A 24,896-nucleotide genomic window follows, 5' to 3' on the forward strand; every position below is an offset into this window, starting at 1 on the left:
TCGCGAGCGCTGAGCACTCGCAAGCGGGTCGATGTTGGCCAAATGCGCATGCGCTCGACGGAGGCGGCTCCGTCATGTGCGAGACCCGAATAACGACGGCCAAGCCGTCGCTATGGGTCTCGCACCAAAGGGGGCGTGTTGTCGATGTTGAGTGACAGCACGCCCCCTTTGGTGGGCGTGCGGGGGTGTGGCTGCCCAGATGGAGGCGTTCCCATGTGCAGTGTAGTTTTTGTTGCTTCTTGTCATTTTAGAAGTGCAAAAAATATACAAATTTTAGAAAATAGGACGCTTGGCGCAGCCAAATCGCCAGGTCCGTTGGTGTGACCACAGCAAAGGTATAGGAGGACACATCTGTATTTATGCCCTAAAAGTGACAGCGTGCAAACCCCCACAGTGCCACTTGTTCTGGAGTCTACTACTATAGTATCTGACAATGAGCAGGAACAAAAAGATCTAGATGGCTCTATTGTACTGCCACCCCAACAAGTATCATCTACCATTGACTGCTACGCAGAAAGTAATATGACTGAAATGTATCCTTTCACTATGGGGAACAAACTATGCATTTTTGCTGATATTTTGAGTTAGGCTGATATCAGCATTTTAATAAGCTTCCTGAATTATATCTCCAACGATTTCTGCAACCCCCCTCCCACATGATCACAGGAAGGGCAGGAGGGCATGTGAACTTGTTTTTTGCTCCAGTGGTGAGTTACATCTATCACAGAGAAGAGAGACACCGAGGATACAGGTCTGGGACCAGGTATTACCTCTAGGAGAAATGAAGAATGATTACGAGCGATCAGTGGATGAATCCAATCCAGGTAACAAAATATACAGAAAAATACAAAATACACTTGACTTTATTAAGTATCCATAGATGGCAGCAATTTAAGTAGTTTCCAGGGACATTACTGAGTCTGTGCACCCACGTATGTAACAGATAACACTGGTGCATGCTGATGCACCACAATGGGGCATATTCAATTGGGGATGAGAGTAGCAAAAATCCCGCACCTGTGTGGTTTTTCCTGCAGGTGCGGGATTTTTGCGGTTCAATTAGGTGTGCGTGTTTTTTTCTATTTCGAGCACTGGGAGATTTTCTTTTCACGCATCTCCAGAGCAAGTTAGATTTTTCCTAAAATCGTTATTTTTAGGAAAAATCAGTGGGACTTGCTCTGGGACCCCAGCGGCACCCCCCCCTGAGGACTAATTAAGCAATTGGAAGTTTCCAATTAGCTTAATTAGTCCTTAATTACTTACATTCTGCATCGCTGTCTTCTGCATCTTCTTTCGCATCCACCGTCGGGTCTGCAGCAGCGGTGAGTATGCAGTGTGAGTCAGGGTTAAGCTGGCCACACATCTAAAGATTATCTGTCCAACCAGCCAACTAGTTGATTGGTTGGAATGAAAATCTGGTAAGGTATGAAAGCAAATGACAATCAGCAATTTGCTCCCAAACACTGGAAAATGGACCAAATCTGTTGTTTTAACGAATAGTTTAGATCAAACATTTAAAAAACTTTTCATCTGTTTTCTTGCATTTAGGAGCAAATTGCTGATCATCAGTTACTCCCATACGTTACCAGATTTTCATTCCAACCAATCAACTAGTTGGCTGGTTGGATGCAAGTTGGTCTAGTGTGTGGCCAGCTTTAGTGTTTGTAAGTGTGTATGAGTGTGTGACTGTGTGTGTGTGACCCCCGGTGTCCCCCCCCGGAATAGGCGCTGGGAGAACTACATCTCTCAGCAGCCCTTGTGCCTCCCAGCAGCCCCCTCCCAGTGAGAAGATGGAGGGGAGGCCACCTGGAACCTCAGAGACCATCGGAGACCCCGGGGCAGGTAAGTGTGATTGTTTTTTTACATTTTTTTTTTACGCGGCACAGGGTTTTCAGGGCTGAAGACCCCATGACCACTTTTTTTGAACTGGATGCCGCAAGTATCGGGAGCACGCATACCCGCGTAAATCCAAAATTGGGCGCAAGGGGTGTGAGGTTTTTTCCTCGCTAAACCTCGCTCCCAATTGAATATGCCCCATTGTCAGGTCACGTTTGTTGAGGGTTGTTACCGTTTACATTTTTTTTTTTAATACTCTCTTTATAAATAACTTATAAAGCCTGTTGAATAAGAATAAATGGTAACATTTTGTATATAGTGTGCAGACATTAGTGTATCTATAATGGATGCACATGTGCCCCTGGGTCCAGGAGGGCGCACACCACACACCCTGTACCCATATGATCATACTTGCCTCGTCCCACGTTGGCTGCCGCTGTAGACAGAAATCACCGGGAAAAATGGTGCATCAGCCACTTTCCTGGATAACTGCGCATACTCAGTAGAGAAGTCTCTGGAAAAAAAGCTTTAGCACAATGTTACCGGAGAACGTTTTGGCAATACAGTAATTGAGTTCTGCTCTTGCTTCGCTGAGAGAGGTCCTCATCATCATTCCTGGACAAAAGTCCAGGAATGATGATGATTGTCCATGCAAGATGACGTTTTGCCTCTTTCTGAGTCCCGTTTTTTGGAGGGAAAAATCCGAACTCGGCATGCAAACTCGAACCTATCCGAGCTTGCACATCCCTAATATATATATATGCACACAAACACATACATTGGTCTGCCTGCCTGATGTGTGTCTAGAAGATGTATATATATATATATATATATCTAGACACACACACACATATATATATATATACACACTTGTATACATACATATATACACACACAGATACACATATACATTACTACTTCAGAGGCAGCAGCAGCAGAAGGGGTCAGAGCCAAAAAACAAGAGGGGCGGGACTTAATCGCAAGCCGCGGCAGGCGGCTCCGAGTCTGTTGAAAAAGAAAACAAACACTGTTCATCTTGGGGATGGTGCCGGGGACAGAGTGTGGGGGTCCCCTATGTGTGGAGGCCCTGGGACAACAGCCCCTGTCACCCTCCCTATAATCCGGCCCTGACCGGGACAACTGGGTACATGGAGCTGTCCCACACCACACACCCTGAACTCATAATTGTAATACATACCTCTCCGAAATCCCACGTTTGCTGTAGCAGTGCTGCACAAAACCCCTGGAAAATGGCTGCCGCTGCCATTTTCTCGGTGACCTGCGCATGCGCAGTAGAATCTGGGCACAGACTAGTGCCCAGAGTCTACTGCTACGGTCAGCGCATTGCTGGCTGCCGGTGACAGAGGAGGGGACCCCGGACAGGGAATCCACACAGGCCCCCTCCTCTCTTAATATGCCCCTGCTGGTTGGTACAGGGTGAGCAGTATGGGGCCCCCCTGGCACTGTACGCCCTTCACGCATTTTAGTTTCTTTTTGCCTTACTGTGTCACACTGTCACGGGGTGTAGCAGATGGATCTTCATAAAGGAGAGAAATAAACAGGTCATTGATTGCATAACACCTCTCTCCACAGGAACTCTGTGTGTGACAGAAAAACAGACACTTCTGGGGTTAACTCCTCATTTGCCAGTAATATATACATTTTTGAAAAGTTCAAAAGTTTGTGGAATTTGAATGGTCTCTTACTTTTATATTAACTCTACATTACAACCTGATGCTTTTTTAAAAAAAAATGACTATAGAGCTTATTCATGATGTTACTTAGTGGGGTCCGACAATTAACATTCTAACTCACCGCGGATTCTGGAGAAATTCATCATTGCCCTGGTGCGGTGACAGCTGCTGCAAAATCAGCTGTCCCGCGAGTGGCTTCACTGCTCCTTTTCAGAGCAGTGAAACTTTTCACTGCTCCTTTCGGAGCAGTGACGAGACTGCGCATGCGCGACCTACAGGTCACGCATGCGCACAAGAGCCCCGACATACGGTGGAAGGAGCCGGACAGGGGTGGAGAGATCCTACAGGATCCCTCTTCGCGACCCGGGACTCCTTCCCATATTGAAGGAGTGGGTATTGGGAGCATTCACCATCTGAGGAAGCGAATGCTCCCGCACTCAAGCCCCTAAAATATAACATTTTCGTAGCTTGATGAATTCTGTCCAGGCCATTCCGCCAGAGGAGGGTAAGCAGGAGATATCTTTGATATCTCCTGCTTCACCTTCGTAATGAATGGCCTGAATACTTAATTTTTACAATTACAGCTGAAAATGTCAATTTTCAGCTGCTTTTGTAAAAATTAAGTGATATTGAATAGGCCCCTTTATGAGATAATGTGCATAACGTGTGGGAATGTCTTACCAAGGTATTTCAGTTGTGTATAACAATGGTCAATGGAGGGCACTAATGCACTTCAAGATACTTAAGGGCGTATTTATTATAATATAGGGTGTGTCCCCGAAAATTAAGATTCGTATCGCAGCAATTAGGATTCTTTTTTGTTTCAAATTTACCATTTTAAATCCAGAGCCTATCCCGGTGATCAGTAAGATATAAAGTGTTCATACGGTACAAGATATTTACTCTCAAGGAACATCTGGGTGTCTATCGATTTTTTTGGGTAGTCCTCCAGAACCCCGGAAGAGTGGGGAAATCTCCCGCTCTCTGCCCACTTCCTGATGAAGTAGGCAGGATGGGGAGAGTAATACTGGGAATCGCTCATCCGTGGGATGGGGGGCTCTTCTTAGATTCACAATTTGCGGGATTATGGACTTCATGACACACAACAGCCCCTTCAGCGACCAGCTGCACCTTCTCTCCAGGATTTTCCTGGAGAGGAGCTCAAAAGTGTAGGCCAGTATGATATGCGATCACATTACTTATGCCTTCAGACACTGGGCAGGCTTCTGGTTGGTTTTCCATCTACACATGCTCAATACACAAAAGGCACATCGGAATCTCCTGCAGCCCACCAGAGAGGAATTACTAGATCTCTCTCCAGCAGGGCTTCCCCATTAAAGGTTACCGTCTAATGCCATCTAAAAATGGCGTTAGCCCACGCATGCAAAGCTATGCACATCTTGTTATATACCATCCCCATAGAAAACGATGGAGATGGTTGATGCAAAGGCTGGTAGACAGAGAGCAGGAGATATCGGTGATATTGCCTGCTGTCTGTATTGTTACATTCCAGTGACACTGAAGTCTGCACTAAAACAAGCAGAAATGTCTCATATTATAATGGCAGAATGTATTAGTAAATAGGCCCCTAAATGTCACATATGTGAAGGTGGGTCTAACTGCTACATGCACGTAATATTTCAATACATGTGTTGATCACCCTCCCCTACTTTTCTGACTGTAGGTATTGTTGATGCTAAACCAATTTTAGGATCAGCTAGGGAAATGCCCATATTACTCATTATGCCCTGTACCTGGTAAATAGGGACAGGACAGAGAGAACAGAATTATTTCCAGGCAGAGGCGTGTGAGTTACTGCTTACGCTGCTGTGTAGAGTCACAATGTCCAAGAGTCAGCACTGCAGAGAAAGCATCCTTAGGGAAAGGAGATAACGTGTATCTCTGCTCCTGTTTTTATGACCCCTCTTCCTCCATGTGTTTGTTATATCCTTCCTTCTATCTAATCTGCTACAGTTTCAGTATTTGCACACCTAGCATTGGCATCTAAGCTTATTAATTACCACGTCACACAACCCTTTCAAAAGTGATAACATTGATTTTATTTAGTTTGCAATTTATTTAGAATGGTCATTTAGGGGGAGATGTATCCAACCTTCAATAGAGATAAAGTAAAGAAGTTTCTCATAGCAACCAATCAGCTACAAGCTACTGTATCATTTGTCTAACATAGTCTGTGAAATGACAGAAGCTGATTGGTTGCTATAGGCAACTCACCCACTTATCTCTCTTACAGGTTTGATACATCTCTCCCTAATTATTTATATGAAAACCTGATTTTGGGCTTAAATTACCATTTGGTGATCACCTAATTGCAAAGTGTGAATATAGACCATGGGCTTTCAGATGCCATTTTCCATACCTCGAAAAATTGCTTGATGATAATTGGGGAGGAGGCATGGTTATGGCACGCTGGGGTGTGATCACATCATTGACGAAAGGTAGAAACCCAAAAAAGGGGGGACTCCCTATTTGGCGCTATGGAGAGATGAAATGAATATATGTATATAGTTCACTCGCTACCACTTGGAGGAGCTGACCCTCCTATTTGTTATTCACATAAGTGTTAAAAAAGAAAAAGTAGTGGAGCGCTGACTGTAACTGTCCAGATGATATTAGTTGTTTAAACACATTTATTCAAGTAAAACATATTGAAAGATACATATATAACTGTAGTAGGACCACAGATAATAAAAATTCAATCACATAAAAACACAGACAATCACAGAAAAATATACATTAAACATAACATGAATTGAGAATAAATCTCGTTGAAAAAATGCAGTAATGTCAACCAGGATTAGTTAATATAGACAAATGAATATGTATGTATATTCAGCTCAATATGGTTAGTAGCCAAAGCAAGCAGAATCAGCAGCCATTCAGTTAGTAAGCCATCAGAAAGACCCAGACAGGCATAAGCAATGTCAGTAGTGAGGTCTGGGTGTATACAACAAATTCCTCTAGTGTTGATCAGACACTGAGAAGTTAATAAATTGTAGGGTGCAGATGCATTCAAGCAGATTCCATATTAAATCAACATTTCGAGTGTTAGAGATGATTGAACTCCCATAAATCAGCAACTCAGGTGTTGTTATGGTAACTCCACTAGATGGAAGGGGTTACTCACTGTGCACAGTGTTCCTGTCGATATGGCGCCAGTAGCTGACGTTGGGGAGCAGTTTGAAAGACCGTGTCTCTAAAATGCATTCGGTCCTCGGTGCTGTGTATGGAACAGCTTATGATTCTGCAGACTCGTGGCTTGCAGCGTGTAACGCTAGCTGCCGCTGCTTGCTTCCTGGTTTGACATCAGGGGGCGTGGCTTAACGCGTTTCTCGGTCTGGTACCGTTTCGTCAGAAGCACCCTTGTCCTTTTAGATCGCCTTCTTTTATTCGGCCGCCAGCCAATCGGCTGTTGTATATCCTGTTTGATCTCCTCACCAAGCGCTAGGGACAATGTGCATCATTGACGATGTGGGTATGTCCACATTGGCTTTCTCATATAAAAATACTATTTTTCTGGAAATATCTCTCAAACTGCGCAAATTGGGATGAGCATCCTGATTGCAGGTTGGGGGGACAGTCCCCTGAAATCAGGATTGCCCTACAGAAACTGGCATGGCTGGGAGGTATGCATTTGCTGCTGCTGGCTCATTATTTGATTAATTAGACTGAGATATGTGTAAGCTCCCTTTAACCTCTAAAGGGACACCCGGTTACTAACTCCCTCGTAGTCTATTGTACTCACCCTTAATATCCTGTAGAGTGGTGTACTTTTCTACATCAGTGCCTCCACCCAAGAATTAATAGTCAGTATGGGCCTGCTTCGGAAAACCCACTTAAAAGCTATAACTAACATCCATGTTTAATAGGGAGCTATGCAGCACATATACTATGACACAGGATCAGGGGCGGATTGGGCCGTCAGGATGCTGGGCTGTTTCCCGCTGGGCCGGCCCCTTTTTATGCCTTTTAGGGCCCAGCTCTCTGCCGCGATCTGAGCTCAGCTCCGATCGGGCAGTGTTTCTGGACCTAAACAAATATGGCCGACGGGTGAACTCCTCCATAAGCCTATGCGGAGCCTGTCAGTCATTGCTGACGGCTCTACCTTCAGGCTGTCTGCGGCCCGCCTCGGCACCTCCAGGATCATTTATGTGCACGGGTAGCACTGGACGCTGCCTGCATCAAGCAGGAGACATACTGTACACAGAGAACAAGTCAGGCGCTCTCCACTGGGTTACAATCAAAGTCTCTTGTAAGTCTCACATGTGAAAGTCTTGATTGTTCTGATAAGAATTCCAATTTCCATCCATCGACGTAAGTAATAATAATACAAACCTTTATTCGGTCATAAGGCTCACAGGAACCGCACATAAAATAAAAATAAAAAATCACATATAGTGAAGTACAGTAAATGTTAAAAACTAAAACATAAATCTACACGGATAGTGGGATTGAAAATGCGTACCAGAGGTAGGGGTGTAATCAGTACACCAGCATGCGTGTAATTAAACAGATTAATATCCGGAATAGAAACCTGTTCCAGCACAAGCTAGTGCAGATAATCCTCCAGGATGTTCCCCTCTGGTGTAGTTACTCCCTCTTTTACCCAACGCGTTTCGACCACCAGGGTCTTTGTCAAGGTGTGTGTGTTGAGGTAAAATACAGTCCTTATATACCCCCTCCCTTCCTGTCATTGGTTAGGAAATGGGATATACTGATTTTCCTAGTATCCATTAAAAGATGCAATATATATATCAACATAATGATAATGAGCATAATACTTTCTTATAAATTTCATTGTTTCATATAATAGCCTATTGTTTTATACAAGTGAATTTGTTACTTCCGGGTTCGGATGGCTGATGACACGCACCCAAAGGATGCTGGATGTTTTACTCACTGCCTTGTGACCCCATCACGTGATCATAATTATCTGATCACGAGTCTGTTGTTGCATGGTTACTGTGTGTATCTAAAGTAACCTCCCATGGTTGCATCGCGTGATCGGGATTCCCCGATCACATGACACACATCCAAGGGCATTCAGATGAATGGTCACTGTCACATGATTGGAACTATCTGGTCACGTGACTAGGGTGTCCGGGGATACGCAATGAGCTGACTCGCCCCCAAAGTGACTGCATTTGACCATACCACGTGGTCGGGACTCTCCGATCATGTGTGCATAGCAACCCACGTGAACGACACAACATCCGAAACCAAAACAGCATCCATCTATTCCCAACACATATGGGCGGCGCCAAAAGCGGGTCGGCTGTCAATAGACAAAACTGTGCGTTCCATAGTGTGGAATGCAAATAAAAAACCTAACTATCGGGATTAAGTCAGAAACAAAGTATCTAACAAAGGGCCTGATTCAGACCCGGTCACAAGCGCTGAGCACTCGCAACCGGGTCGATGGTGGCCCACAGCGCATGCGCACGACGGTGCCGGCTCCGTCGTGCACATGCGCGAGACCCGGCTAGCGACGGGCAATCCGTCGCTCCGGGTCTCACACCAAAGGGGGTGTGCTGTCGATGTTGAGTGACAGCACGCCCCCTTTGGTGGGCGGGCCGGCCGGGTGGCTACCCAAACGGAGGCGTTCCCACGAGATGTCAGTGGGAAAGCTTTTGGCTCTGTTTGAGCCGAAAGCTCTCTAGGGCTTGCGGCCATGAGACCCTACCACAAGGGTCTCATCGCAAGCCCAATGATCGCAATGGTCTTGACCATCGCGACCATCATCCTGGCCGCTCGCATTAGCTGTGGGTGGCTATGCGAGCTGCCAAGAGGCCGATCCCAAAAAAAAAAAGACCGGCCCTGATTCAGAGCGAGCGCTCTGTCAGAGCGAGCGGCTCTGAATCAGGCCCTCAGTGTATTAGGACTAATATATGGCTTAACCTGCTGAGGAATGTGGTTTATATAATAAATGGAATATACATGTTTAGAGTGAACCATATATGAAAAAAGTGTCAATCCATGTGGGCAAATCTAAATGATACAGTCCCACAATGTGGGACCACAGTAGAACCCAAAGAACCAAAGGTGGTCTGAGGAAATGCTGTTAATTTTGGGCGAAACACTACTAATAATAAATTAACGTGCAAAATGGCAAATAAGGTGCAGACTGTAGTATGCTCAGAATTTAAAATAAAAAATGTGAGACATAAAAATATAAATACATATACAAGAAATCTAAAATCATACCAAAATCATAAAAAACATTTGATCTCAAACTCACTGTTGAGACCTGATGGAGCCAATGTTCGTAATTCATAAATCATTTTAATTTCAGTTCTGGCTAGCTCATTGTCAATTCCTCTTTTTCTCCAATGTTGTTTAATTTGTTTGATGCCAACCACTGTTTTAATCCCATCAACAGAGCAAGAATTATGTTTTTTAAAATGACTGGAGAGTGAATGGTTTCAAACCCTGTGAGACTTTCAAACCAATGGTTTCCTCAGACCACCTTTGGTTCTTTGGGTTCTACTGTGGTCCCACATTGTGGGACTGTATCTTTTAGATTTGCCAACAATGGATTGACACTTTTTTCATATATGGTTCACTCTAAACATGTATATCCCATTTATTATATAAACCACATTCCTCAGCAGGTTACACTTTGTTAGATAATTTGTTTCTGACTTAATCCTGATAGGTTTTTTATTTGCGTTCCACACTATGGAATGCACCGTTTTGTCTATTGACAGCCGACCCGCTTTTGGCACCACCCATATGTGTTGGGAATTGATGGATGCTGTTTTGGTTTCGGATGTCGTGTCGTTCACGTGGGTTGCTATGCACACATGATCGGAGAGTCCCGACCACGCGATGCAACCATGGGAGGTTACTTTAGTTACACACAGTAACCATGCAACAACAGACTCATGATCAGATAATTATGATCACGTGATGGGGTCACAAGGCAGTGAGTAAAACATCCAGCATCCTTTGGGTGCGTGTCATCAGCCATCCGAACCCGGAAGTAACAAATTCACTTGTATAAAACAATAGGTTATTATATGAAACAATGAAATTTATAAGAAAGTATTATGCTCATTATCATTATGTTGATATATATATTGCATCTTTTAATGGATACTAGGAAAATCAGTATATCCCATTTCCTAACCAATGACAGGAAGGGAGGGGGTATATAAGGACTGTATTTTACCTCAAAACACACACCTTGACAAAGACCCTGGCGGTCGAAACGCGTTGGTGAAAAGAGGGAGCAACTACACCAGAGGGGAACATCCTGGAGGATTATCTGCACTAACTTGTGCTGGAGCAGGTTTCTATTCCGGATATTAATCTGTTTAATTACATGCATGCTGGTGTACTGATTACACCCCTACCTCTGGTACGCATTTTCAATTTTCAACATTCTTCTATGTGCGCTTCCTGTGAGCCTTATGACCAAATAAAAGTTTTTTTTATTATTATTTACGTCGAAGGATGGAAATTGGAATTCTTATTAGAACAATCAAGACTTTCACACGTGAGACTTACAAGAGACTTTGATTATAACCCAGTGGAGATCGCCTGACTTGTTGTCTGTATTTTTCTAAGTCTGTTTTGGAGATAGTGATCTCCATTTTGTAAGTCGAGTGGCTGCACTCCCAGTTTGGAGCGCAAATTATATTTGTTTGTTTTTATACTGTACACAGAGGCACAGCAGCAGCCAGCATAGGAGCCAGCAGCCTACAAATTCTGACAGTCAGTAAGTTACCTGCATTATTTATAGCCAACATATGTCTGCCTGTCTGAGTATATATATATACACTGTGAGTGTATGTGTGTGTATATATATATATCTATATATATTAGGGGTGTGCACCGGCCACTTTTCGTGTTTTGGTTTTGGATCTGGATCTTTCTTCGTGTTTTGGATCTGGATTCGTTTTTCCAAAACCACCCTTCCGTGTTTTTGGTTCTGGGTTTTGTGTTTTGGATCTGTATTTTTTTGAAAAAAAGCATAAAAACAGCTAAAATCACAGAATTTGTGGGTTTTTCTGCTTCTATGCTATTATTAACCTCAATAACCTTAATTTCCACTCATTTCCAGTCTATTCTGAACACCTCACAATAGTGTTTTTATGTCCAAAAGGTTGCACCGAGGTAGCTGGATGACTATGCTAAGAGATACGAGTGGGCGGCACAAACACGTGGTCCATCTAGGAGTGGCACTGCAGTGGCAGACAGGATGGCAGTTTGAAAAACTAGGCCCCAAACTATACATAATGCAAAGAAAAAAAAGAGGTGCAAGATGGAATTCTCCTTGGGCCCTCCCACCCACCCTTATGTTGTATAAACAGGACATGCACACTTTAACAAACCAAACATTTCAGCGCCAGGGTCTGCCACACGACTGTGGCTGAAATGATTGGTTCGTTTGGGCCCCCACAAAACAAGCTGGCAATTAATCTGTCCCTGCACAAACTGGCTCTACGGAGGCAAGATGTCGTCCTCATCCTCCTCATCCACCGATTCCTCACCCTCTTCAGTGTTGTGTACGTCCTCATCCTCACAGAGTATTAATTCGTCCCCGCTGGAATCCACAACCACATGTCCCTCTGTACGTTCTGGAGGCTGGTCTCCCTGGAAGAGTTGATAATTCATTTTATGAACATCATCTTCTCCACATTTTGTGGAAGCAACCTCCTACGCCTTTCGCTGACAAGGTTCCCGGCTGCACTAAACACTCTTTCGGAGTACACACTGGAGGGGGGGCAACTCAGGTAAAATAGAGCCAGTTTGTACAGGGACCTCCAAATTGCTTCTTTTTCCTGCCAGTACAGGTACGGACTGTCTGACATGCCTACTTGGATGCTGTCACCGATGTAATCCTTTAACAGACAGACGCACGCTTGTCGCTGCTGCTTTGAGGATGCAAGTGCGGCTACAGCCCACACAATTCACAAAGACAGAAAAAAAAGAAGAATATTTTTATTGTTTGTGGAGCGCACTTTGAGGGTTACACCACGCTTTAACAGACAGACGCACGCTTGTCGCTGCTGCTTTGAGGAGGCAAGTGCGGCTACAGCCCACACAATTCACAAAGACAGAAAAAAGAAGAAGAATATTTTTATTGTTTGTGTAGCACACTTTGAGGGTGTCACCACCCTTTAACAGACAGACGCACGCTTGTCGCTGCTGCTTTGAGGATGCAAGTGCGGCTACAGCCCACACAATTCACAAAGACAGTAAAAGAAAGAACAATATTTTTATTGTTTGTGTAGCACACTTTGAGGGTGTCACTACCCTTTAACAGACAGACGCACGCTTGTCGCTGCTGCTTTAAGGATGCAGGTGCGGCTACAGCCCACACATTTCACAAAGACAGAAAAAAAAAAAGAATATTTTTATTGTTTGTGGAGCGCACTTTGAGGGTTACACCACTCTTTAACAGACAGACGCACGCTTGTCGCTGCTGCTTTGAGGATGCAAGTGCGGCTACAGCCCACACAATTCACAAAGACAGAAAAAAGAAGAATATTTTTATTGTTTGTGGAGCGCACTTTGAGGGTTACACCATCCTTTAACAGACAGACGCACGCTTGTCACTGCTGCTTTGAGGATGCAGGTGGAATCTAGACAGGATTTGGAACCGGGGACACACTACCTCCATCAATTGTCTAAATCACACTGCACTAATGGCGGATACCGGACGCACGTCTAACACCAACATAGCAGTCAAGGCCTCAGTTATACGTTTTGCTTCAGGATGACTGCTGTCGTACTTCATCCTCATCGCTAGGGACTGTTGGAGGGTCAATCGTTTAGTAAAAGTAGTGATGTTCCTACTTCCTCTCTGGGATGATGAACAACTCCCAGCAGCAGCAACAGCACTAGGAGTAAGTGGTTCTTGATCTTTCCCTATTTTATTTTTATCGGAGAAAGTTTGGTCCTCCATTTATGTTATATTGATATATACGTGCGGCTAAAGCGCACACAAACACAGAAAATATTTTTTTATTTTTGCTGCAGAGTAGTACACTTTGTGGGTTACACCACCCTTTAAGAAATGAGCCAGCCGGCTCTTTACTTATGGGACACAGGCGCACGCTTGGCGCTGCTCCTTTGTTGATGCACGTGCAGCCACAACGCACACAATTCACAAACACAGAAAATAATTTTTTTTTTGGTTTGGACTGGAGTGTACATTGGGGGTTACAGCACCCTTTAACGGTCAAGCCAGCCGGCCCTTTACTTATGACACAGGCGCACGCTTGGCACTACTTTGTTGATGCACGTGCGGCTACTGCGCACACAATTCACAAACACAGAAAATAATTTTTTTTTTGGTTTGGACTGGAGTGTACTTTGGGGGTTACAGCACCCTTTAACGGTCAAGCCAGCCGGCCCTTTACGTATGACACAGGCGCACGCTTGGCACTACTTTGTTGATGCACGTGCGGCTACTGCGCACACAATTCACAAACACAGAAAATAATTTTTTTTTTGGTTTGGACTGGAGTGTACTTTGGGGGTTACAGCACCCTTTAACGGTCAAGCCAGCCGGCCCTTTACTTATGACACAGGCGCACGCTTGGCACTACTTTGTTGATGCACGTGCGGCTACTGCGCACACAATTCACAAACACAGAAAATAATTTTTTTTTTGGTTTGGACTGGAGTGTACTTAGGGGGTTACAGCACCCTTTAACGGTCAAGCCAGCCGGCCCTTTACTTATGACACAGGCGCACGCTTGGCACTACTTTGTTGATGCACGTGCGGCTACTGCGCACACAATTCACAAACACAGAAAATAATTTTTTTTTTGGTTTGGACTGGAGTGTACTTTGGGAGTTACTGCACCCTTTAACGGTCAAGCCAGCCGGCCCTTTACTTATGACACAGGCGCACGCTTGGCACTACTTTGTTGATGCACGTGCGGCTACTGCGCACACAATTCACAAACACAGAAAATAATTTTTTTTTGGTTTGGACTGGAGTGTACTTTGGGGGTTACAGCACCCTTTAACGGTCAAGCCAGCCGGCCCTTTACTTATGACACAGGCGCACGCTTGGCACTACTTTGTTGATGCACGTGCGGCTAATGCGCACACAATTCACAAACACAGAAAATAATATTTTTTTTGGTTTGGACTGGAGTGTACTTTGGGGGTTACAGCACCCTTTAACGGTCAAGCCAGCCGGCCCATTAATTATGACACAGGCGCACGCTTGGCACTACTTTGTTGATGCACGTGCGGCTACTGCGCACACAATTCACAAACACAGAAAATATTTTTTTTTTTGGTTTGGACAGGAGTGTACTTTGGGAGTTACAGCACCCTTTAACGGTCAAGCCAGCCGGCCCTTTACTTATGACACAGGCGCACGCTTGGCACTACTTTGTTGATGCACGTGCGGCTACTGCGCACACAATTCACAGACACAGAAAATAATATTTTTTTTGGTTTGGACTGGAGTGTACTTTGGGGGTTACAGCACCCTTTAACGGTCAAGCGAGCCGGCCCTTTACTTATGACACAGGCGCACGCTTGGCACTACTTTGTTGATGCACGTGCGGCTACTGCGCACACAATTCACAAACACAGAAAATAATTTTTTATTTGGTTTGGACTGGAGTGTACTTTGGGGGTTACAGCACCCTTTAACGGTCAAGCCAGCCGGCCCTTTACTTATGACACAGGCGCACGCTTGGCACTACTTTGTTGATGCACGTGCGGCTACTGCGCACACAATTCACAAACACAGAAAATAATTTTTTTTTGGTTTGGAGTGGACAGGAGTGTACTTTGGGGGTTACAGCACCCTTTAACGGTCAAGCCAGCCGGCCCTTTACTTATGACACAGGCGCACGCTTGGCACTACTTTGTTGATGCACGTGCGGCTACTGCGCACACAATTCACAAACACAGAAAATATTTTTTTTTTGGTTTGGACTGGAGTGTACTTTGGGGGTTACAGCACCCTTTAATGGTCAAGCCAGCCGGCCCTTTACTTATGACACAGGCGCACGCTTGGCACTACTTTGTTGATGCACGTGCGGCTACTGCGCACACAATTCACAAACACAGAAAATAATTTTTTTTTTGGTTTGGACTGGAGTGTACTTTGGGAGTTACTGCACCCTTTAACGGTCAAGCCAGCCGGCCCTTTACTTATGACACAGGCGCACGCTTGGCACTACTTTGTTGATGCACGTGCGGCTACTGCGCACACAATTCACAAACACAGAAAATAATTTTTTTTTTGTTTGGACTGGAGTGTACTTTGGGGGTTACAGCACCCTTTAACGGTCAAGCCAGCCGGCCCTTTACTTATGACACAGGCGCACGCTTGGCACTACTTTGTTGATGCACGTGCGGCTAATGCGCACACAATTCACAAACACAGAAAATAATATTTTTTTTGGTTTGGACTGGAGTGTACTTTGGGGGTTACAGCACCCTTTAACGGTCAAGCCAGCCGGCCCTTTACTTATGACACAGGCGCACGCTTGGCACTACTTTGTTGATGCACGTGCGGCTACTGCGCACACAATTCACAAACACAGAAAATATTTTTTTTTTGGTTTGGACAGGAGTGTACTTTGGGGGTTACAGCACCCTTTAACGGTCAAGCCAGCCGGCCCTTTACTTATGACACAGGCGCACGCTTGGCACTACTTTGTTGATGCACGTGCGGCTACTGCGCACACAATTCACAGACACAGAAAATAATTTTTTATGGTTTGGACTGGAGTGTACTTTGGGGGTTACAGCACCCTTTAACGGTCAAGTCAGCCGGCCCTTTACTTATGACACAGGCGCACGCTTGGCACTACTTTGTTGATGCACGTGCGGCTACTGCGCACACAATTCACAAACACAGAAAATAATTTTTTATTTGGTTTGGACTGGAGTGTACTTTGGGGGTTACAGCACCCTTTACCGGTCAAGCCAGCCGGCCCTTTACTTATGACACAGGCGCACGCTTGGCACTACTTTGTTGATGCACGTGCGGCTACTGCGCACACAATTCACAAACACAGAAAATAATTTTTTTTTTGGTTTGGACTGGAGTGTACTTTGGGGGTTACAGCACCCTTTAACGGTCAAGCCAGCTGGCCCTTTACTTATGACACAGGCGCACGCTTGGCACTACTTTGTTGATGCACGTGCGGCTACTGCGCACACAATTCACAAACACAGAAAATAATTTTTTTTTTGGTTTGGACTGGAGTGTACTTTGGGGGTTACAGCACCCTTTAACGGTCAAGCCAGCCGGCCCTTTACTTATGACACAGGCGCACGCTTGGCACTACTTTGTTGATGCACGTGCGGCTACTGCGCACACAATTCACCAACACAGAAAATAATTTTTTTTTTGGTTTGGACTGGAGTGTACTTTGGGAGTTACAGCACCCTTTAACGGTCAAGCCAGCCGGCCCTTTACTTATGACACAGGTGCACGCTTGGCACTACTTTGTTGATGCACGTGCGGCTACTGCGCACACAATTCACAAACAGAAAATATTTTTTTTTTTGGTTTGGACAGGAGTGTACTTTGGGGGTTACAGCACCCTTTAACGGTCAAGCCAGCCGGCCCTTTTCTTATGACACAGGCGCAAGCTTGGCACTACTTTGTTGATGCACGTGCGGCTAATGCGCACACAATTCACAGACACAGAAAATATTTTTTTTTTTGGTTTGGACTGGAGTGTACTTTGGGGGTTACAGCACCCTTTAACGGTCAAGCCAGCCGGCCCTTTACTTATGACACAGGCGCACGCTTGGCACTATTTTGTTGATGCACGTGCGGCTACTGCGCACACAATTCACCAACACAGAAAATAATTTTTTTTTTGGTTTGGACTGGAGTGTACTTTGGGGGTTACAGCACCCTTTAACGGTCAAGCCAGCCGGCCCTTTACTTATGACACAGGCGCACGCTTGGCACTACTTTGTTGATGCACGTGCAGCTACTGCGCACACAATTCACAAACACAGAAAATAATATTTTTTTTGGTTTGGACTGGAGTGTACTTTGGGGGTTACAGCACCCTTTAACGGTCAAGCCAGCCGGCCCTTTACTTATGACACAGGCGCACGCTTGGCACTACTTTGTTGATGCACGTGCGGCTACTGCGCACACAATTCACAAACACAGAAAATAATTTTTTTTTTGGTTTGGACTGGAGTGTACTTTGGGGGTTACAGCACCCTTTAACGGTCAAGCCAGCCGGCCCTTTACTTATGACACAGGCGCACGCTTGGCACTACTTTGTTGATGCACGTGCGGCTACTGCGCACACAATTCACAAACACAGAAAATAATTTTTTTTTTGGTTTGGACTGGAGTCTACTTTGGGGGATACTGCACCCTTTAACGGTCAAGCCAGCCGGCCCTTTACTTATGACACAGGCGCACGCTTGGCACTACTTTGTTGATGCACGTGCGGCTACTGCGCACACAATTCACAAACATAGAAAATAATTTTTTTTTTTGTTTGGACTGGAGTTTACTTTGGGGGTTACAGCACCCTTTAACGGTCAAGCCAGCCGGCCCTTTACTTATGACACAGGCGCACGCTTGGCACTACTTTGTTGATGCACATGCTGCTAATGCGCACACAATTCTCAAACACAGAAAATTATTATTTTTTTGGTTTGGACTGGAGTGTACTTTGGGGGTTACAGCACCCTTTAACGGTCAAGCCAGCCGGCCCTTTACTTATGACACAGGCGCACGCTTGGCACTACTTTGTTGATGCACGTGCGGCTACTGCGCACACAATTCACAAACACAGAAAATTATTTTTTTTTTATTTTGGACAGGAGTGTACTTTGGGGGCTACAGCACCCTTTAACGGTCAAGCCAGCTGGCCCTTTACTTATGACACAGGCGCACGCTTGGCACTACTTTGTTGATGCACGTGCGGCTAGTGCGCACACAATTCACAAACACAGAAAATAATTTTTTTTTTGGTTTGGACAGGAGTGTACTTTGGGGGTTACAGCACCCTTTAACGGTCAAGCCAGCCGGCCCTTTACTTATGACACAGGCGCACGCTTGGCACTACTTTGTTGATGCACGTGCGGCTAATGCGCACACAATTCACAAACACAGAAAATAATTTTTTTTTTGGTTTGGACTGGAGTGTACTTTGGGGGTTACAGCACCCTTTAACGGTCAAGCCAGCCGGCCCTTTACTTATGACACAGGCGCACGCTTGGCACTACTTTGTTGATGCACGTGCGGCTACTGCGCACACAATTCACAAACACAGAAAATAATTTTTTTTTTGGTTTGGACTGGAGTGTACTTTGGGGGTTACAGCACCCTTTAACGGTCAAGCCAGCCGGCCCTTTACTTATGACACAGGCGCACGCTTGGCACTACTTTGTTGATGCACGTGCGGCTACTGCGCACACAATTCACAAACACAGAAAATAATTTTTTTTTGGTTTGGAGTGGACTGGAGTGTACTTTGGGGGTTACAGCACCCTTTAACGGTCAAGCCAGCCGGCCCTTTACTTATGACACAGGCGCACGCTTGGCACTACTTTGTTGATGCACGTGCAGCTACTGCGCACACAATTCACAAACACAGAAAATAATTTTTTTTTGGTTTGGAGTGGACTGGAGTGTACTTTGGGGGTTACAGCACCCTTTAACGGTCAAGCCAGCCGGCCCTTTACTTATGACACAGGCGCACGCTTGGCACTACTTTGTTGATGCACGTGCAGCTACTGCGCACACAATTCACAAACACAGAAAATAATATTTTTTTGGGTTTGGACTGGAGTGTACTTTGGGGGTTACAGCACCCTTTAACGGTCAAGCCAGCTGGCCCTTTACTTATGACACAGGCGCACGCTTGGCACTACTTTGTTGATGCACGTGCGGCTACTGCGCACACAATTCACAAACACAGAAAATAATTTTTTTTTTTGGTTTGGACTGGAGTGTACTTTGGGGGTTACAGCACCCTTTAACGGTCAAGCCAGCCGGCCCTTTACTTATGACACAGGCGCACGCTTGGCACTACTTTGTTGATGCACGTGCGGCTACTGCGCACACAATTCACAAACACAGAAAATAATTTTTTTTTTGGTTTGGACTGGAGTCTACTTTGGGGGATACTGCACCCTTTAATGGTCAAGCCAGCCGGCCCTTTACTTATGACACAGGCCCACGCTTGGCACTACTTTGTTGATGCACGTGCGGCTACTGCGCACACAATTCACAAACATAGAAAATAATTTTTTTTTTTTGTTTGGACTGGAGTTTACTTTGGGGGTTACAGCACCCTTTAACGGTCAAGCCAGCCGGCCCTTTACTTATGACACAGGCGCACGCTTGGCACTACTTTGTTGATGCACGTGCTGCTAATGCGCACACAATTCTCAAACACAGAAAATTATTTTTTTTTTGGTTTGGACTGTAGTGTACTTTGGGGGTTACAGCACCCTTTAACGGTCAAGCCAGCCGGCCCTTTACTTATGACACAGGCGCACGCTTGGCACTACTTTGTTGATGCACGTGCGGCTACTGCGCACACAATTCACAAACACAGAAAATTATTTTTTTTTTATTTTGGACAGGAGTGTACTTTGGGGGCTACAGCACCCTTTAACGGTCAAGCCAGCCGGCCCTTTACTTATGACACAGGCGCACGCTTGGCACTACTTTGTTGATGCACGTGCGACTACTGCGCACACAATTCACAAACACAGAAAATAATTTTTTTTTTGGTTTGGACTGGAGTGTACTTTGGGGGTTACAGCACCCTTTAACGGTCAAGCCAGCCGGCCCTTTACTTATGACACAGGCGCACGCTTGGCACTACTTTGTTGATGCACGTGCGGCTACTGCGCACACAATTCACAAACACAGAAAATAATTTTTTTTTTGGTTTGGACAGGAGTGTACTTTGGGGGTTACAGCACCCTTTAACGGTCAAGCCAGCCGGCCCTTTACTTATGACACAGGCGCATGCTTGGCACTACATTGTTGATGCACGTGCGGCTACTGCGCACACAATTCACAAACACAGAAAATAATTTTTTTTTTGGTTTGGACTGGAGTGTACTTTGGGGGTTACAGCACCCTTTAACGGTCAAGCCAGCCGGCCCTTTACTTATGACACAGGCGCACGCTTGGCACTACTTTGTTGATGCACGTGCGGCTACTGCGCACACAATTCACAAACACAGAAAATAATTTTTTTTTTGGTTTGGACTGGAGTGTACTTTGGGGGTTACAGCACCCTTTAACGGTTAAGCCTGCCGGCCTTTTACTTATGACACAGGCGCACGCTTGGCACTACTTTGTTGATGCACGTGCGGCTACTGCGCACACAATTCACAAACACAGAAAATAATTTTTTTTTTGGTTTGGACTGGAGTGTACTTTGGGGGTTACAGCACCCTTTAACGGTCAAGCCAGCCGGCCCTTTACTTATGACACAGGCGCACGCTTGGCACTACTTTGTTGATGCACGTGCGGCTACTGCGCACACAATTCACAAACACAGAAAATAATTTTTTTTTTGTTTGGAGTGGACTGGAGTGTACTTTGGGGGTTACAGCACCCTTTAACAGTCAAGCCAGCCGGCCCTTTGCTTATGACACAGGCGCACGCTTGGCACTACTTTGTTGATGCACGTGCGGCTACTGCGCACACAATTCACAAACACAGAAAATAATTTTTTTTTTGGTTTGGACTGGAGTCTACTTTGGGGGTTACTGCACCCTTTAACGGTCAAGCCAGCCGGCCCTTTACTTATGACACAGGCGCACGCTTGGCACTACTTTGTTGATGCACGTGCGGCTACTGCGCACACAATTCACAAACATAGAAAATAATTTTTTTTTTTGTTTGGACTGGAGTGTACTTTGGGGGTTACAGCACCCTTTAACGGTCAAGCCAGCCGGCCCTTTACTTATAACACAGGCGCACGCTTGGCACTACTTTGTTGATGCACGTGCGGCTAATGCGCACACAATTCACAAACACAGAAAATAATTTTTTTTTTGGTTTGGACTGGAGTGTACTTTGGGGGTTACAGCACCCTTTAACCGTCAAGCCAGCCGGCCCTTTACTTATGACACAGGCGCACGCTTGGCACTACTTTGTTGATGCACGTGCGGCTACTGCGCACACAATTCACAAACACAGAAAATAATTTTTTTTTTGGTTTGGACAGGAGTGTACTTTGGGGGCTACAGCACCCTTTAACGGTCAAGCCAGCCGGCCCTTTACTTATGACACAGGCGCACGCTTGGCACTACTTTGTTGATGCACGTGCGGCTACTGCGCACACAATTCACAAACACAGAAAATAATTTTTTTTTTGGTTTGGACTGGAGTGTACTTTGGGGGTTACAGCACCCTTTAATGGTCAAGCCAGCCGGCCCTTTACTTATGACACAGGCGCACGCTTGGCACTACTTTGTTGATGCACGTGCGGCTACTGCGCACACAATTCACAAACACAGAAAATAATTTTTTTTTTGGTTTGGACAGGAGTGTACTTTGGGGGTTACAGCACCCTTTAACGGTCAAGCCAGCCGGCCCTTTACTTATGACACAGGCGCATGCTTGGCACTACTTTGTTGATGCAAGTGCGGCTACTGCGCACACAATTCACAAACACAGAAAATAATTTTTTTTTTGGTTTGGACTGGAGTGTACTTTGGGGGTTACAGCACCCTTTAACGGTCAAGCCAGCCGGCCCTTTACTTATGACACAGGCGCACGCTTGGCACTACTTTGTTGATGCACGTGCGGCTAATGCGCACACAATTCACAAACACAGAAAATAATTTTTTTTTTGGTTTGGACTGGAGTGTACTTTGGGGGTTACAGCACCCTTTAACGGTTAAGCCTGCCGGCCCTTTACTTATGACACAGGCGCACGCTTGGCACTACTTTGTTGATGCACGTGCGGCTACTGCGCACACAATTCACAAACACAGAAAATTATTTTTTTTTGGTTTGGACTGGAGTGTACTTTGGAGGTTACAGCACCCTTTAACGGTCAAGCCAGCCGGCCCTTTACTTATGACACAGGCGCACGCTTGGCACTACTTTGTTGATGTACGTGCGGCTACTGCGCACACAATTCACAAACACAGAAAATATTTTTTTTTTTGGTTTGGACTGGAGTGTACTTTGGGGGTTACAGCACCCTTTAACGGTCAAGCCAGCCGGCCCTTTACTTATGACACAGGCGCACGCTTGGCACTACTTTGTTGATGCACGTGCGGCTAATGCGCACACAATTCACAAACACAGAAAATATTTTTTTTTTTGGTTTGGACTGGAGTGTACTTTGGGGGTTACAGCACCCTTTAACGGTCAAGCCAGCTGGCCCTTTACTTATGACACAGGCGCACGCTTGGCACTACTTTGTTGATGCACGTGCGGCTACTGCGCACACAATTCACAAACACAGAAAATATTTTTTTTTTGGTTTGGACTGGAGTGTACTTTGGGGGTTACAGCACCCTTTAATGGTCAAGCCAGCCGGCCCTTTACTTATGACACAGGCGCACGCTTGGCACTACTTTGTTGATGCGCGTGCGGCTACTGCGCACACAATTCTCAAACACAGAAAATCTTTTTTTTTTGGTTTGGACTGGAGTGTACTTTGGGGGTTACAGCACCCTTTAACGGTCAAGCCAGCCGGCCCTTTACTTATGACACAGGCGCACACTTGGCACTACTTTGTTGATGCACGTGCGGCCACTGCGCACACAATTCACAAACACAGAAAATAATTTTTTTTTTGGTTTGGAGTGGACTGGAGTGTACTTTGGGGGTTACAGCACCCTTTAACGGTCAAGCCAGCCGGCCCTTTACTTATGACACAGGTGCACGCTTGGCACTACTTTGTTGATGCACGTGCGGCTACTGCGCACACAATTCACAAACACAGAAAATATATTATTTTTTTAGTACTTGGGGGGAGCACCCCTGATGGACAGAGCACCCCCTGGACAACACTACACCACCCCTTTAGGACTGGGACACTGCACAGGACTTTGGAGTGGACACAGCCCCTATGGAGAACTGACTGCACAACACAGTCCAGCCAGCCCCTATGGACTTTGAAGTAGTGGACACAGCCCCTATTAACAACAGCAGCACAGCACAACACAGCCAGCCCCTATGGACTTTGAAGTAGTGGACAACAGCAGCACTACACTACACTACACAGCCCTGCCATCCCTAACTCCCACCCTCCCTCTTCACTGTCCACAGCCGAGTGAGAAAATGGCGCCGACGCGGGTACCTTATATAGGATCCAAAACCCGCGAGACTCGGAATGCGGGATGATGACGTTTTGCCTCGATTTCAGATCCGAGTCAGGCGGAAAAAGTCGAGCCTGACTCGGATCGGACTCGGATCGGGGGGGCTCGGGGCAGTTCGGATTTCAGAAATCCGAATTCGCTCACCCCTAATATATATATATATATATTTCTGCCAAGGCCGGCACTCCACCAAAGGAAAAACTATTAGTACCCCCGGTGCCCTCCTCGGGCCACTCACGTGTCCAAAATGTACGAAATTTGTGTAAGGCGGCACTCGTGGGCTATTTTCAAGAACAAGAGTCAGAGACGCTAGGTCTGGTCCAACGTTTCAGTCCTTCCGGACTTTTATCAAGAACATACATAACAAACATACATAACATACCTTTATAGACCAGTCTGCCAAGTGATCGCCACCTTGCACGTGCGTCCTCGGCGTCCCCGTCGCCGTCATCACAGCGGGACCAGGGAAGCGGCCGCGTCATCAGTCACGACCCGATGACCTCATCCGCTTCCCGTCTCCACGGCAACGTATGACGGCGGAGCAACCAGACCCACGGGCGGCAGTATATCACCTGGAAAACAACATTAACATGGACAAACATTCGTTCGAGTAAAAAAATTTCCAATGAAAAATTTAATGACTTGCACTAGTCGTTTTGTAGTTTATATGATCAAATGCCCCTGCGGCCTGGCCTACGTTGGCAAGACAACATGCATTTTACGTGAAAGAATGGCGCAACATAGGTCTGCAATCAGACTAGCTTTGGAGGGAAAAACAATTGACCAACCGGTCGCACAACATTTTGCCCAGTTGAGGCACCCTCTTGCTACATTGAAGTATAAATTAAAAGATCACGTCCCTCAGAATCGAAGAGGAGGTGATCGTGACAGGAAACTTTTGCAGTGTGAAACCTTTTGGATACATAAATTGGAAACTGTGGCCCCGTTGGGTTTAAACGAGAATATTTATTTCTCATGTTTCTTATAGTCTTGTAGTGGTGACTCCTGATTGTGTTATTTAAGGAACCTTGGTTTTGGCACCTTTGCTTATTAGCAATGTGAGTTTGTTAT

General features: G+C 45.7%; 1 protein-coding gene across 2 annotated transcripts in view; it reads left to right on the forward strand.

The window, feature by feature from the left end:
• The first annotated feature begins 739 nt into the window (after positions 1–739).
• LOC148515101 (perlucin-like protein) overlaps positions 740–24,896 on the forward strand; it is a 79,089-nt gene continuing 54,932 nt past the window's right edge. For both annotated transcript variants that reach the window (XM_088480447.1, XM_088480448.1), the window contains exon 1: positions 740–824. In XM_088480447.1, coding sequence (XP_088336573.1) covers positions 782–824 — 43 coding nt within the window. In that variant the 5' untranslated portion in view covers positions 740–781. The remainder of the gene's footprint in view (positions 825–24,896) is intronic.

The sequence above is a fragment of the Taudactylus pleione genome, unplaced genomic scaffold (genome assembly GCF_031769625.1).
Source record: "Taudactylus pleione unplaced genomic scaffold, aTauple2 ptg000253l, whole genome shotgun sequence".
In the NCBI taxonomy this organism is placed as follows: domain Eukaryota; kingdom Metazoa; phylum Chordata; class Amphibia; order Anura; family Myobatrachidae; genus Taudactylus; species Taudactylus pleione.